This window comes from Ochotona princeps, chromosome 10 (assembly GCF_030435755.1).
Source record: "Ochotona princeps isolate mOchPri1 chromosome 10, mOchPri1.hap1, whole genome shotgun sequence".
In the NCBI taxonomy this organism is placed as follows: domain Eukaryota; kingdom Metazoa; phylum Chordata; class Mammalia; order Lagomorpha; family Ochotonidae; genus Ochotona; species Ochotona princeps.
Window position 1 is genome coordinate 21,117,949 of NC_080841.1, and position 12,651 is coordinate 21,130,599.

The 12,651-nt window shown below is 39.8% G+C and overlaps 1 protein-coding gene across 2 annotated transcripts in view; it reads right to left on the reverse strand.

Moving 5' to 3' along the window:
• Positions 1–12,651, reverse strand: part of LPGAT1 (lysophosphatidylglycerol acyltransferase 1) — a 72,600-nt gene that overhangs the window by 28,928 nt on the left and 31,021 nt on the right. For both annotated transcript variants that reach the window (XM_058669158.1, XM_058669159.1), the window contains one exon: positions 2,404–2,522. In XM_058669158.1, coding sequence (XP_058525141.1) covers positions 2,404–2,522 — 119 coding nt within the window. The remainder of the gene's footprint in view (positions 1–2,403; positions 2,523–12,651) is intronic.

A 12,651-nucleotide genomic window follows, 5' to 3' on the forward strand; every position in this document is an offset into this window, starting at 1 on the left:
ACTTTATCTATTATCTCTGGCAGATAAAATCAGTCTACACAACTGTCCTTCATCTGGAAGCACACACTTGACCATCTGGATGGCAATACCAAATAGACAGACTGCCATCATTTCTGCTTGAAATGACAGTGAGGGCAGTGGTTCTCCTTGGGATAAGGATGTCACTAAGACTGCTACTACCATTTAGCAGGTGGCAGACCACTATGTAAAACATACAGCACTGTGCAGGACAGTCCCCAAACAACGGTGTTGTGTTAGCAAAATGCCAGCCGTATCTCCACTGAGAACACTGACTGGTGGTCCTGGGAGTCTCCTGAATTAAAAAAGCTATGTTATAATTATATCACCATGAAAGCAGTAGTTTTAAACTGGCTTAAAATTTAGCAGGTAAATATTCTTATTGTAAGTTATTGCTCTATAGTTAGTAGCAAATTTCTAGTAAGAGGTGGAGATAATCATGCCTTAACCACTGTTTTTTATTATTTCTTTATGAGGGAATATTACAAAAAGAAAACTCTTGTAGGGCATTAAATGTTCAGTATTAACTAGCCTGAAAATACAAGCAACTCAGGACAATAAAACAAATGTGAACAAACTCAAATTTATTTTACAAAGGCAAAAAAATAACCAAACTTCCTTTTGTCGACAAGATTGGTAAATTTCAGGTTACCTAACAGTCTGATTGACACAGTTAATATCTATACCAATCTGGATCAGAAAACAGGCATATTTACACTGACCATTTTAATCATTCCTTGAGAGTCAAAAACCACATAAGGATACTGTATTCCCTCAGATTAATTGATGTAAATGTAACTACTGTATTAGTGAGTTTAAAACTGTTAAGACAACTGGGGATTATCTTTAATAGAAGGATAAATAAAACTTGTTTTTATAAAATGTTAATATCATGAATTTATGGGACAAGTAAAATGTATTAAGTACATTTTCTTTCACAGAAAGCCAAATAAGATCAGTTTTTATAAAATTTAATCATACCTTTATTGAACAGTTAAAATGCATCATCATAAATGCAAATATATCTATGCAATGATTAAACACTTCAATATTCAGAATACATAAAGGATTGAATTTATTTCTCGTTCTACCAAGATTACGCCTATGCTTTTCAGATAAACAAACAAAAAACTCAGATTTGCAATAACCACAACATACTTCACTTTAATTTTCCCTCCTTTTTTACCCTACCCTGACCTGGTAAATCAAAATCTTCAGGACCTAATAAACTGCCCCCTCCTGCTCTCACCTGTTCCTGCCAGGATGGTTCCCCTAAAGCAGGACCTGCTCTTGTGCTCCTCCTGACTAAATTCTACTTTGCTTCAAGGCCAAGTTTAAGTCCTATCCTCTACACAAAGCTTTCCATCCCCATCAGGTACATGGTGATCTCCTCCACCACAGACCATTGCACAGGGCCTTGGAATCCTCTCTGCAACATTCTAATTTTAGTATTTGTGCTGCCAAAGAGAGCACAATTTGGTAAGTGATCAATTTACTTTTAATCTATTTTTAAATCTATTCAATTTGCTGATATATTTTATTATTTTTAATTAATCTCTCTTTTTAAATAAATATTTGAAATACAGAGCATCAGAGAGGTGGAGAGAGAGCTCTCCTACCTGCTGTTTCACTTCCCAAAGAGGCACAATGGTCCAGGCAGGGCCAGGTGGAAGCCAGGAGCCAGAAACTCCATCTGAGTCACTCCCACGGGTTACAGCAGCCGTAGCCACCTTCCCTATAGCACATCAACAGGGAGCTGGACTATATGCAGAGCTGGGAGTCAAGCTGGCTCTCTGAGATGCTGGCATCACCAGAGGCAGCCAAACCTGCTCAGAGCAAAATGCTGACCCCCATTACTATATTTTAGCTAGCAATCTAAGTAATGTAAAATCAATAGCCCAAACACAGCAAGACTGGGTAAAATAAATCTAATATATTTTCTTTGAATCCACTTTGTAAATGAAATTTAAAGTAATAATGATCTTACTTCTGCTGGCTAGAGATCCCCAAGATCATCTAATTCACTGATTAATTTTACAATGCTTCTTGAGTTTCTGTTTCTGAAACTACAACCCACTACTTTGAACTGTAGTAACTTTGTGCTTCCAACCCAGTAGATATTTTTTAAAAACGGTTTCTGAGATACAATTTTTATTACCCCAGGTATTTTTCTAATCTCTAAATCCCCCTCCTAGAGTGATTTACAATTAAATATGTACTGATACAGCTATCGATCCATATCTATACTATTTTTAAGATGTACAGGTAGACTTTTCTTTTTTTTATTTTCTAGGTTTTCAGCAAAACAGTGAGTGCTGAGTCCAATCCTAGGCTCCTGCCGTGGCCCCTGCCCAGCATAGCCCTGCTGCCCTCGGGGTGGCTTACCAGGCCTTTGTCCTGCAGGCACATCATCAGCGTGCACACATCTCCTGTTGCTTGATGATTCACCAACATCACTGCTTCATCTTTTGAAATTGCTTTAATGTCCTCCCCCCATTCCATCACTGTAAGAAAAAGGTTTAAAGCTGTCATTTAAAATATTTTTATATGACTAGAAGCTTTCTATGAACTGTTTACTTTCTATAAAATTATAATGTTGATAAACCATTTGATAGAGGACAAGGTAACATGCCATACCTATTTTCTAGGAATTTTCCTTCCTTGCACTTATCTCACAAAAACATTAGTTCAAACAGGCAAAGACAGATAAGGGAGCTTCAAAAATTTCATGGAAAATAGAATTTTAAAAGCATGCAAATTTTCCATGAACTCTCTGAAGTCCATTTCCATATACATATATGTGTGTGTATGGTATTTATTACAACTTAAATGTTTATGAACAGAGAAATGGATTAGAAATTTATGATAAAGAGTAGAAATCCATGAAAAGAATAGAGGGTATCTTTAATCACTAATCCAAAAGACAATGCCAAACAATAGTAACAGTACCCAGAGCAGGATTCTATCCTTTAGAGAAGGAATACAGTTTGTTATATTTGAGGCACTGAAAAAAGTCTATGTAATGGACAGCAAACTATCCATACTTCTCATCACTGGAAGGGGGTTCTCAAACCCTCAAAGTCTACTGTAGAAGGAAACATTCAAACGTGACAAGAATGTTTGAGTATCTTCACTCTAAGGCAGTTAAAGTTCTTTAAACTTTTAAAATTTCATGACACTGAAGCCTGTATATATATAATGAGGAAGGCAGTGTTTTCTATGTTGGTATGCCTCATCTTATCGTAAACTTATTTGACAGCAAAATAAATAAATAAATAAACACACAAACAAATAAATAAAAAACAATCATTTGCTTTCAAATACCAGGGTTCTATAAAGCAGCTGCTAGGGTCTCTCAAATACCTGGCATGAACTGTCAGAGGTTTAACGTACATGAGCACCAACTTATTTCTATCCCCACCCAACTCCCTGTTAGAGAAAGAAGTTGTGCCTCCTGCATTCAAAAGCTCCAGATGCCACAGGGCTGGGAGGCCTGCAGCCACCTGTTTCACCTCTCCTCGCCTGCCTCCTTTCCCAGTCAGTCCTCAATGTCACCCCAACACACTGAACCTCCTGGCAACAGTGCAGCTCCTCAAGAGTTCATCTGACATTTGACCTCTTAGAAGTTCTGAGCTTTTCTTTCCATTAAAGCTCACTTAACCAAGGCACATAATTCTTCATTTTCATTATTTAAAAGATACATTTATCTGACAGGTGGAGTGACACAGAGGAAGAGACCAGATCTTTTTCATCTGCTGGTTCATTTTCCAGATGGCTGCAACAGCCAGGGCTGGGCTGGGAATTCCATCCAGGTCTCCCTCAGGTGGCAGGGGCCCAAGCATTTAAACAGACACCCACTGCCCTCTCAGGCACATTAGTAGGGATCTGGTTTGGAAGCAGAGCAGCAGCACACAAACCAGTACTGCGATATGGGATGCTGGAGTCTCACCTGTTGTGCCACAATGTTGTAACAGTTTGTAATAAGGAAATTCCAGCAGTGAACATTTAAATTGTGGTACCTATTGCAAGGTGAGGAATTCTAATCACTCTATCATATTATTGTTACTATTCAAACGACAATGTTGATGAAAAACGTTTTTACTTAAAAGTTAAAATCAACCAGGGATGGAGCCAAATGCTAATTTAGGAACAGAAGTAGAACACTGGACAGCCAGCTGTGGCTGCACCGGCTCCTCCGAGTCTGCCCTGGCCAAGCTCCTGGATCAGGTCAGCTGACAAGCTAACTCAACTCAAACATATATAAACAGTTTTTAATTTGCTGGGGGAAGTATAAATTGATACAATCTTTCAGGAAGTCAATCCGTACTAAATGTCAAAATTAAGAAATGCACCAAACCTTCCCCCATGAAACAATGAATCTGTAGGATCAATTTCCATTTTTGAGAATTCATCCTACAAGATGCACTCACGTGTGTACAAAATGACACGTACTGAGATTTACTGACACTTTGCACAAGCAAAGATGAAAATACCTTAAAACTGGAGACTAGCTCAAATTCACAGAAACAGCGGAATGATGGCTGGCAGTGGCTGGTCAGCAGGAATTCACTGTCTAATCAGTACAGTTGCTCCTTGGCATCACGCAGTGTCAAAATACATGGATACTAAGTAGACTACGTATAACATGTAGAGCATGCACACAGACGCAATGTACAGCTTCCTGTATACTACAAGTCATCTTCAGGTTACTTATAATTCAGATTACAATACAAATGTCATATAAATAGTTGCTTTTCTGTATTACTTAGGGAATCACCAAGAAAAGATCTCTATATGTTCAGACAAACCTAACTGTTTCTGAATATTTGTGCTGGCTGAATACTTCATTGGTTTACTCCACAAATGCTGAACCCACAAGGATGAAGGGCCAACTGTACAGCTTCACTCTGGCAAGATGAGAAGTTTTATAGCTCTGTTCCACAATAATATGAAGTATTTACAATACTAATGTGTACACTTAAAATGGTTAAGACGATACATTTTTTGCTGTATATATAAAATTTAAAAAGATGAGAAGGTAGATGAATAAATAAATTATTATTTTAAGTAACTAAATTATGATTTATCTAAGCAATGGTGCAACCACAGAATTTACACATTAATAACGAATGATATACTATAAGCAATAAAACTATAGTGTGAAGGATTCCATCAGTTACATTTAAAAAACAGTACATAACATAATTACTAAATGAAAACTCCCATATCAGTCTTGCTAATGGCCTTTCATAGACCCCCCCCCCCCACACACACACAATTCGAGTACTGTTGGTTGTTGCAGATGCACAATAAATAATACTGGCAGCACTATTCTAAATTGAATAGAGGGAGAATGCTTGAGAAAATTCTAGTTTGGTTCTATAAATACCAACTAAGAGTGATGTGAAAAGCCTTCTGGCTCCATATCTATACAAACAGATGTTTCAGAACTGATGATTCCTTCAGTGGAATTTCTGTCAAAGGCATGGAAGAATATAGATACTTTATGGCCCTGCAATGGGAACGCATATATGTGAATATAACTGTAATTAACAATTAGGGATCTTAGAGATTTATTTATTAATTTGAAGGTAGAGGTACAGAGAGAGAAGGAGGAAGACAGGTATCTTCCCTCTGCTGGGTCACTCCCCAAATGGCTGCAATGGTCAGGGCTGAGCCAAGCCAAAGTCTAGTGCCTGAAACTCCACCTTGGTTTCCTACGCAGTTGACAGGGGCCCAGGTACTTAGACCATTGCTTTCTCAGGCTCCTTAGCAGGGAGCTGGATCAGAAGTGGAACAGATAGGTCCCATCTGTGATTCCTGTATTTCAGGCAGCGGTTAACTGACTATGCCACAATGGCAATCTCCCAAAATAATTTTTTAACATAAAATGCAGCTTATCTGTATATTTTATATAAACTATATAATAAAATTTAAATGTCAAAATCCAAGTTGAATTTGGATCCCTCCAAGTTGAACTGTGTACCCCTAACTCTGTACCCCTGTGTATCCATCTAGAATCTGTAAATTAAGATAAGATTACACTGGATTAGGTTCAGTTTCTTGCTTTCTCACTCTTGCCTTCTCTTGTCCATTTCCTACTTGAGAGACATGGGATGATGTGGCCTGAAGGCTAAACCTGGGATGATTGGAATCCTTACACAAGGGGAGAATCTGGACATGGGCACACAGAGAGAAACCAGGTGACTTTACAGGCAGAGATTGGAGTGACACAACTATAGCCTTCAGAACAGCATGGCCATTTAACACCTTGCTTTCACATCTGGAAGTGTGAAGACTAGAGCTCTGTTGTTTGAAGCCAGCCAGCTCATGAACTATGTATGGCAGCCCTAAGAAATTAATGCAACTACCCCAGCTTTCACCATACTCTCTCTCTCCTTTGTGCTCCACTTCTCCCAAAGTTATAATCCTTTTTTTCTTATCAGATACAGGAAAACATTATTCCTTTCAATATCTAGAAGACTTTAACAGATATCTAACATGTATTATAAATGATTCAGTGCTTACTTCTAAAGATTTTCAAAGTATAATCATTAAAGAGTTAATACAGCATGCTTAGAGTATCAACCAGAACTAATCAATTTATTTTTACAATAAATATCAATTTATCAAGGCTCAGACACATACCAAACAATGAAGCAAGGTAATGGATGGACTTTATTGAACTTTGTAATATCCATATTTTATTTATTCAACAACATATTTCATTTCCTACATATGGTATTCTTCCTTCAGAACATATCAAGGATCCTTGTTGGAAAACTAAATGACTGACAAAAATCCAAGCTTTAAAATGTAGGCAAAGAACTACTTATATTATGCATGAACTAGCTATAGTCTCCAAACCACAGCCTACTATCACAGGATTGGTAAACACAATCATAATAAAACTAAGACGGGTGTTTGGCCTGGCACTTGAGAAACGCATTCACAGGCCTGCATCCCACATGGCAGTACCGGGGTTCAATACACCCCTTGGGGTCCTACTCCATGTTCCTGCCACTGCAGACCCTAAGAGGTGGTGGTGATAGCTCCATGGATGGGGTTCCTGCCACCTATTTGGGAGATGTGCATTGAGTTCCTGGCTCCTGGCTCATGCTTCAGCTTTAGTGTCACTGGGCATTTGGGGAAAGAACTAACAGATGGGAGCTCTCTCTTTGTCACTGTCTCTCTTCCTCTCAAACAAATTAAATTTTTTTTTTTAAAAGGTAACTGCTTTTTTTTTTTTTAAGATTTATTTATTTTATTACAAAGTCAGATATACAGAGAGGAGGAAAGACAGAGAGGATCTTCCGTCCGATGATTCACTCCCCAAGTGAGTGCAATGGCCGGTGCGTGCCGATCCAAAGCCAGGAGCCAGGAACCTCTTCTGGGTCTCCCATGCGGGTGCAGTGTCCCAATGCATTGGGTCGTCCTCGACTGCCTTCCCAGGCCACAAGCAGGGAGCTGGATGGGAAGTGGAGCTGCCGGGAGTAGAACTGGCGCCCATATGGGATCCCGGGGCATTCAAGGCGAGGACTTTAGCCACTAGGCCAAGCCGCCAGGCCCAAACAAATTAATTTTTTAAAAAGGCCTTTTTTAAAAACCTAGTATCTTAACCAAAGGACAGGATTATTCACATATTAAAAAACAGAAGCTATGGATGGATGCCTGCCAGTTCTTACATTGCACTTGATTAAAAGAACAAAAATATTCTAACACACTGTTCTGTAAAGTGAATGCTCAACAAAGAACTGGGTCAGATTCACTATTTTCAAAGGGAATGAAGGGCAACTGAATAAAAATGGGACGAAAAGTTTTCTAGTGACAATGACTTTTAAAAATTCTTACTAAAAACAAAAACTGAAGATAATCACCTACTAGCTAAACACTGCTGCCAAATTTATAGATAAGAATTAACTGTATGCCTGGGTGCGGCCTGCTTCCTTCTGGGTGCAACTCGGGACTGAAAACAGAACCAACACAGCAATTGCAACCACCAGCTGATCAGGGTGATGGACTGTGCCGGGCCCTGTGCTTGCTAGAACATACAAGAATCTGGTCTGGGAATACCTCAAAGTATCTTTGGAGATCTCCCCACCTGAACTGCTGGACTCAGAATTCTAACCAAGAAAAGACAGAAGACAGAATAGGACAATCATTCATCTCAGCTACATGTTGGCAGCGAAATATGGGACAAATGGAGACTTCATGATGGACCATATCAATCAGTGGACCACCTCATCGAGCGAAACTGGCAGTGACTCATAACTGGAGAACTATTAACTCCACTTGAGCACATATCTCAGAGCATGCCCCACATATGGGACTTGGGGTGGGTGGGAAACCGGGTGGGGCTTCTCCCTCAATATCCCCTTTTACCTCAGATACATGATGGAAACAATATGGACATAATAGCATTGCCCACCTCCCTATCCCCCTGAACCTTTTTTTTTTTTTTTTTTTTTTTTCCTTCTCTTTCTTGATTTTCCTTCAACTATAGTTAACTATGTAAAGATTGTCAACAACAATACAATAAAATGGATTATATAAAAAAAAAAAATAAAAAAAAAAAGAATTAACTGTAATAGTTGATATCTCAAAAAGAAATAAAAACAACCTATTAAAAGACTTACAAAAAAAACACAGGGGCACTGGGCCCAGCGCGATAGTGTAGTGGTCAAAGGCTCGCCTTGAACATGCTGAGATCCCATATGGGTGCCAGTTTGTATCCTGGCAGCCCCGCTTCCCATCCAGCTCCCTGCCTGTGGCCTGGGAAAGCAGTTAAGAACAGCCCAAAGCCTTGGGACCCTGCACCTGTGTGGGAGACCTGGAGGAAGAAGCTCCTGGCTCCTGGCTTCGGATTGTCTCAGCTCCAGCCGTTGTGGCTGCTTGGGGAATGAATCATTAGATGGAAGATCTTCCTCTCTGTCGCTCTTCCTCTGTATATCCGCCTTCTCAATAAAAATAAATCTTAAAAAAAAAAAAAACAAAAAAAACCAGGGGCATTGAACCTATTCTACTGATCCACAACAAATAAGTAATGTGAAAAAGAAAGGTTGTTTAACATATAACCACAATGACCTGTCTTTCCAAGTTCAAAAACAATTATGCTTATGAACTGATACTACAAACTCCTTTCCCCTTATCTCAGCTTTCTCAAATATGAAGTATTAATATTATCATTAATACCACAAGACTGTGTCATGAAATGGGCAGAATATAACTGACAGTGCCACAGAGATCTTAGGTACCTGAAGTCACTTTTGGAATCATTATTTTTTTAAGATTTATTTTTTGTTGGAAAGTCAAATATACAGAGAGAAGAAGAGACAGTGAGGAAGATCTTCCATCTGCTGATTCACTCCTCACGTGACCGCAATGACCTTTGCTGTGCCAATCCAAAGCTAGGAGCCAGGAGCCCCTTCCAGGTCTCCCACATGGGTGCAGGGTCCCAAGGCCATCCTTGACTACTTTCCCAGGCTACAAACAGGGAGCTGAGTGGGAAGCGGAGCTGTCAGGATTAGAACCAGCATCACTATGAGATCCTGGCACATGCAAGGTGAGGACTTTAGGCTACTGCGCCAGGTCCTGGAATCACTACTAACTAAAAGGGCCACATACCTACAGACTGTGTTCCATAAGGTAACACATTCCCATCTGAATAGTAAAGATTGAGGACCAAAATATCTCTTAAATGAATCTTACATAGCTCAAAAACTGTGACTTCCAGAAGCACATGTTTGAGGATTTACCTAAGATTAGAGGTTACCAAAACAAGTAAGACAAGAGAGAGAGGACATTAATGGGAGATGGCAGAGAGAAGGTGCCTTGAGAATCAAAGCAAAAGGATGATTAAAGAGAAGAAAAGGGAGGGGCGAGGGCCATGATAACAGAGACACTGATCTCCACACCCTTCTATTCAAACCACCAGGAGAGGCCCAGGCAGATTCTTTGCCCCGGGCAAAGTTGATGTACCCCTTTTAAAATTTCCTGTGCTCAAGAGGGAGGACAAAGAGAGAAGAGACAGGCCTACTGATAGCGCTTTCATCCAAGAAGAGTTCACTCCCCAAATGCCAGCAACAGCTGGTGCTGGGCCAGGCTGAAGCAAGAGCAGGAACCCCATTGAGCTCCCCTACCTAAAGCAGCTTTTAATGATACTTGATCACCCACTATTTCCTAGGGTCTGCACTGGCAGGAAGCCAGGTCCAGGAATCAAATCCAGGTACTCTAAGACTACCTCTGACTGTTCCCTTACCTTAACCTTCCCTACTGGATCCCTCTCCCCATGCTGTGGACCCTAACTCCAAAGCACACCTTGCATCTCTCTATCTCTCCATTTATCATTCCAGCTTGAACCACCAATAAACAGTCATGTTTAGACTTCCACAGATCTTCAAACTGGCATTTGTGGTTGTCCACTCTGGCCACCTACTTCAAAGAAATCTTCAAACTTCCCATTCCAAATAAAATTGGAATTGGTAAGCAATTGTCACCGGTAAGCATGAGTTAAGGAAGCACAAGACAGTAATTAATTTTTACTAGTACTAAGATTTCCTCTAAGGTAGACTTGCCCTGTGCTCAAAAGGACAGCTATCTGGGCATCATGGAGGAAGCAATTAATCACACACACACTCTCACTTAAAGCAATTCATCTCACAGCCGCCAGTACTGCATAACTTCTAGTCTCCCTGGCCAAGAGTCTCCATTGCAACCCAAAAGTCAATTCCAACCATCTGCCTCCATTCCTGAGAACCATTAAAACAAAGTGTTCAAAATAAACTGGGTCCATATAAGTTGATGGTAATCTTAGGTAAGCAACCAACAATCTTCAGAACAACCCAAGGACAGCTCTGATTCCCTCCTGTCCCCACCCAGCCCCAGGCCTTGGCAGTCAGCAGTCTGGAAGAGTCTTCCCTAGGAAAAGTGATCAATTCAGGAGAAGAGACTATGAACATGGAGATGAGGAGCTCCCAATGACAGTACCAAGCACATCACCCTACACTGAGGCTCACTGTTGACCCTCCTCAAACGCTCGCATGACTTCTTAATTAACTTTTCACACAGTTGAAGGGGATCCTAGAATGTCACCTGGCCTACTGATTATTTTGAGCAAGACTGGGGGGAGGGTGTCTCTCTGGAGATCCTGTTGTGCCTTGAAGCACATCACAAGTTCCCTCTGAGAGGTGCCCTCACAGTACCAGGAACAGAACACTCATCCCTGGGCATGGGCAGTCGATGCACACACTTCACCAGTAACCCTTCTCGCCCACGAGTTCGCCACACAGGCACCAGTCACTGTCCCACAATCCATCATCCCTAGAAGACCAAGTCCTTCTTCCTGCTTTGGTCACTGCACAATGTATTACCCTTTGCTAAGTGCTTTACAAGACCCCAAGTCTAACTGCTTCTTAAAATTTTTCATTTCTTCTCTATGACATACCTTCTAACTTCACACAAAACTACAAATATCTAAATTTGTATGCTTTCCTCCTGCCATTTTTTTGTTGGCCCCAACCACAAAACCTAAGATGAGAAAGGAAAATTATTCTTCCGTTGAAAAAGCCATATATATTGGATAGTTGGGAGAGAAAAAGAGAGAGTGAGCGAGCAGAGAATGAAGAACCAGGGAGAAGCAGAAAATAAATGAAACAGATACTATTACTATGCTAAGAAACAAAACAATGATGGGCAACCACGAGACGTGAACTATTACTAGAGCATTTCTCTTAAAAGAATACATGATAGCAAAAGTAAAATTTTCAACAAAGGAAAGAAAAAGTGTTCCAAAAATTTCCAAAACACTACATAAGAAGAAAAGATAGCAAACAGGAGAAAACGATTGGAATTATAAAGGACTATAATACAAAGTTCATCATTTAAATAACAGGAGTTCCAGAAACAAAGAAATAAAAGAAATAACAATATCTACTACTGTCTGAATGTGTCTTCCCAAGCTGATGTGTTGAAAATGTCATCCTTAAAGCACTGTCAGGAGGTGGGACCCAATAATGCAAAATTTGATAAAACTAATCTTTACTCTCAGGATAATTCTGAATGATGTTCTTCACTAAAGTGAGGGAATGAACAGTAAGAAAAAAATAGATATGTGACATCACAAATTGGTAATGCAGTCCAGTAGAAAAGCAGAGAGAATTGCCAGCATGATATGGACAGCAGCCAATCAGGTTCTCGGTTATATAGCAGGGTTAGTGATATCTAAACCAACTGCAACAATTTTTAAAGTTTCCAAGAAAGATTTTCAAAAGAAAAGAAAAAAGGCTTGAGGAGAAATCTAAACCTGGTGAGGAGTTTCGAGGTGTATTAGTGGTTAAGTGATGACTTCATAGAAAAGCAAGGGAAAAAACAAAAACTGTGCAGCTAAGTAGAGGGAGAACCAGTTTTACACATGGCTCACCTGGGAACAGATTTATATGTTCTTAGGAAAAATTATCAGTATTTACATAACCAAAATTGTTACAAAATTTATATCCAAATTTAAAAATCTATTTTTTTTAAAGATTTATTCATTTTATTACAGCCAGATATACACATAGGAGGAGAGACAGAGAGGAAGATTTTCCGTCCAATGATTCACTCCCCAAGTGAGCCGCAACGGGCCGATGCGCGCCG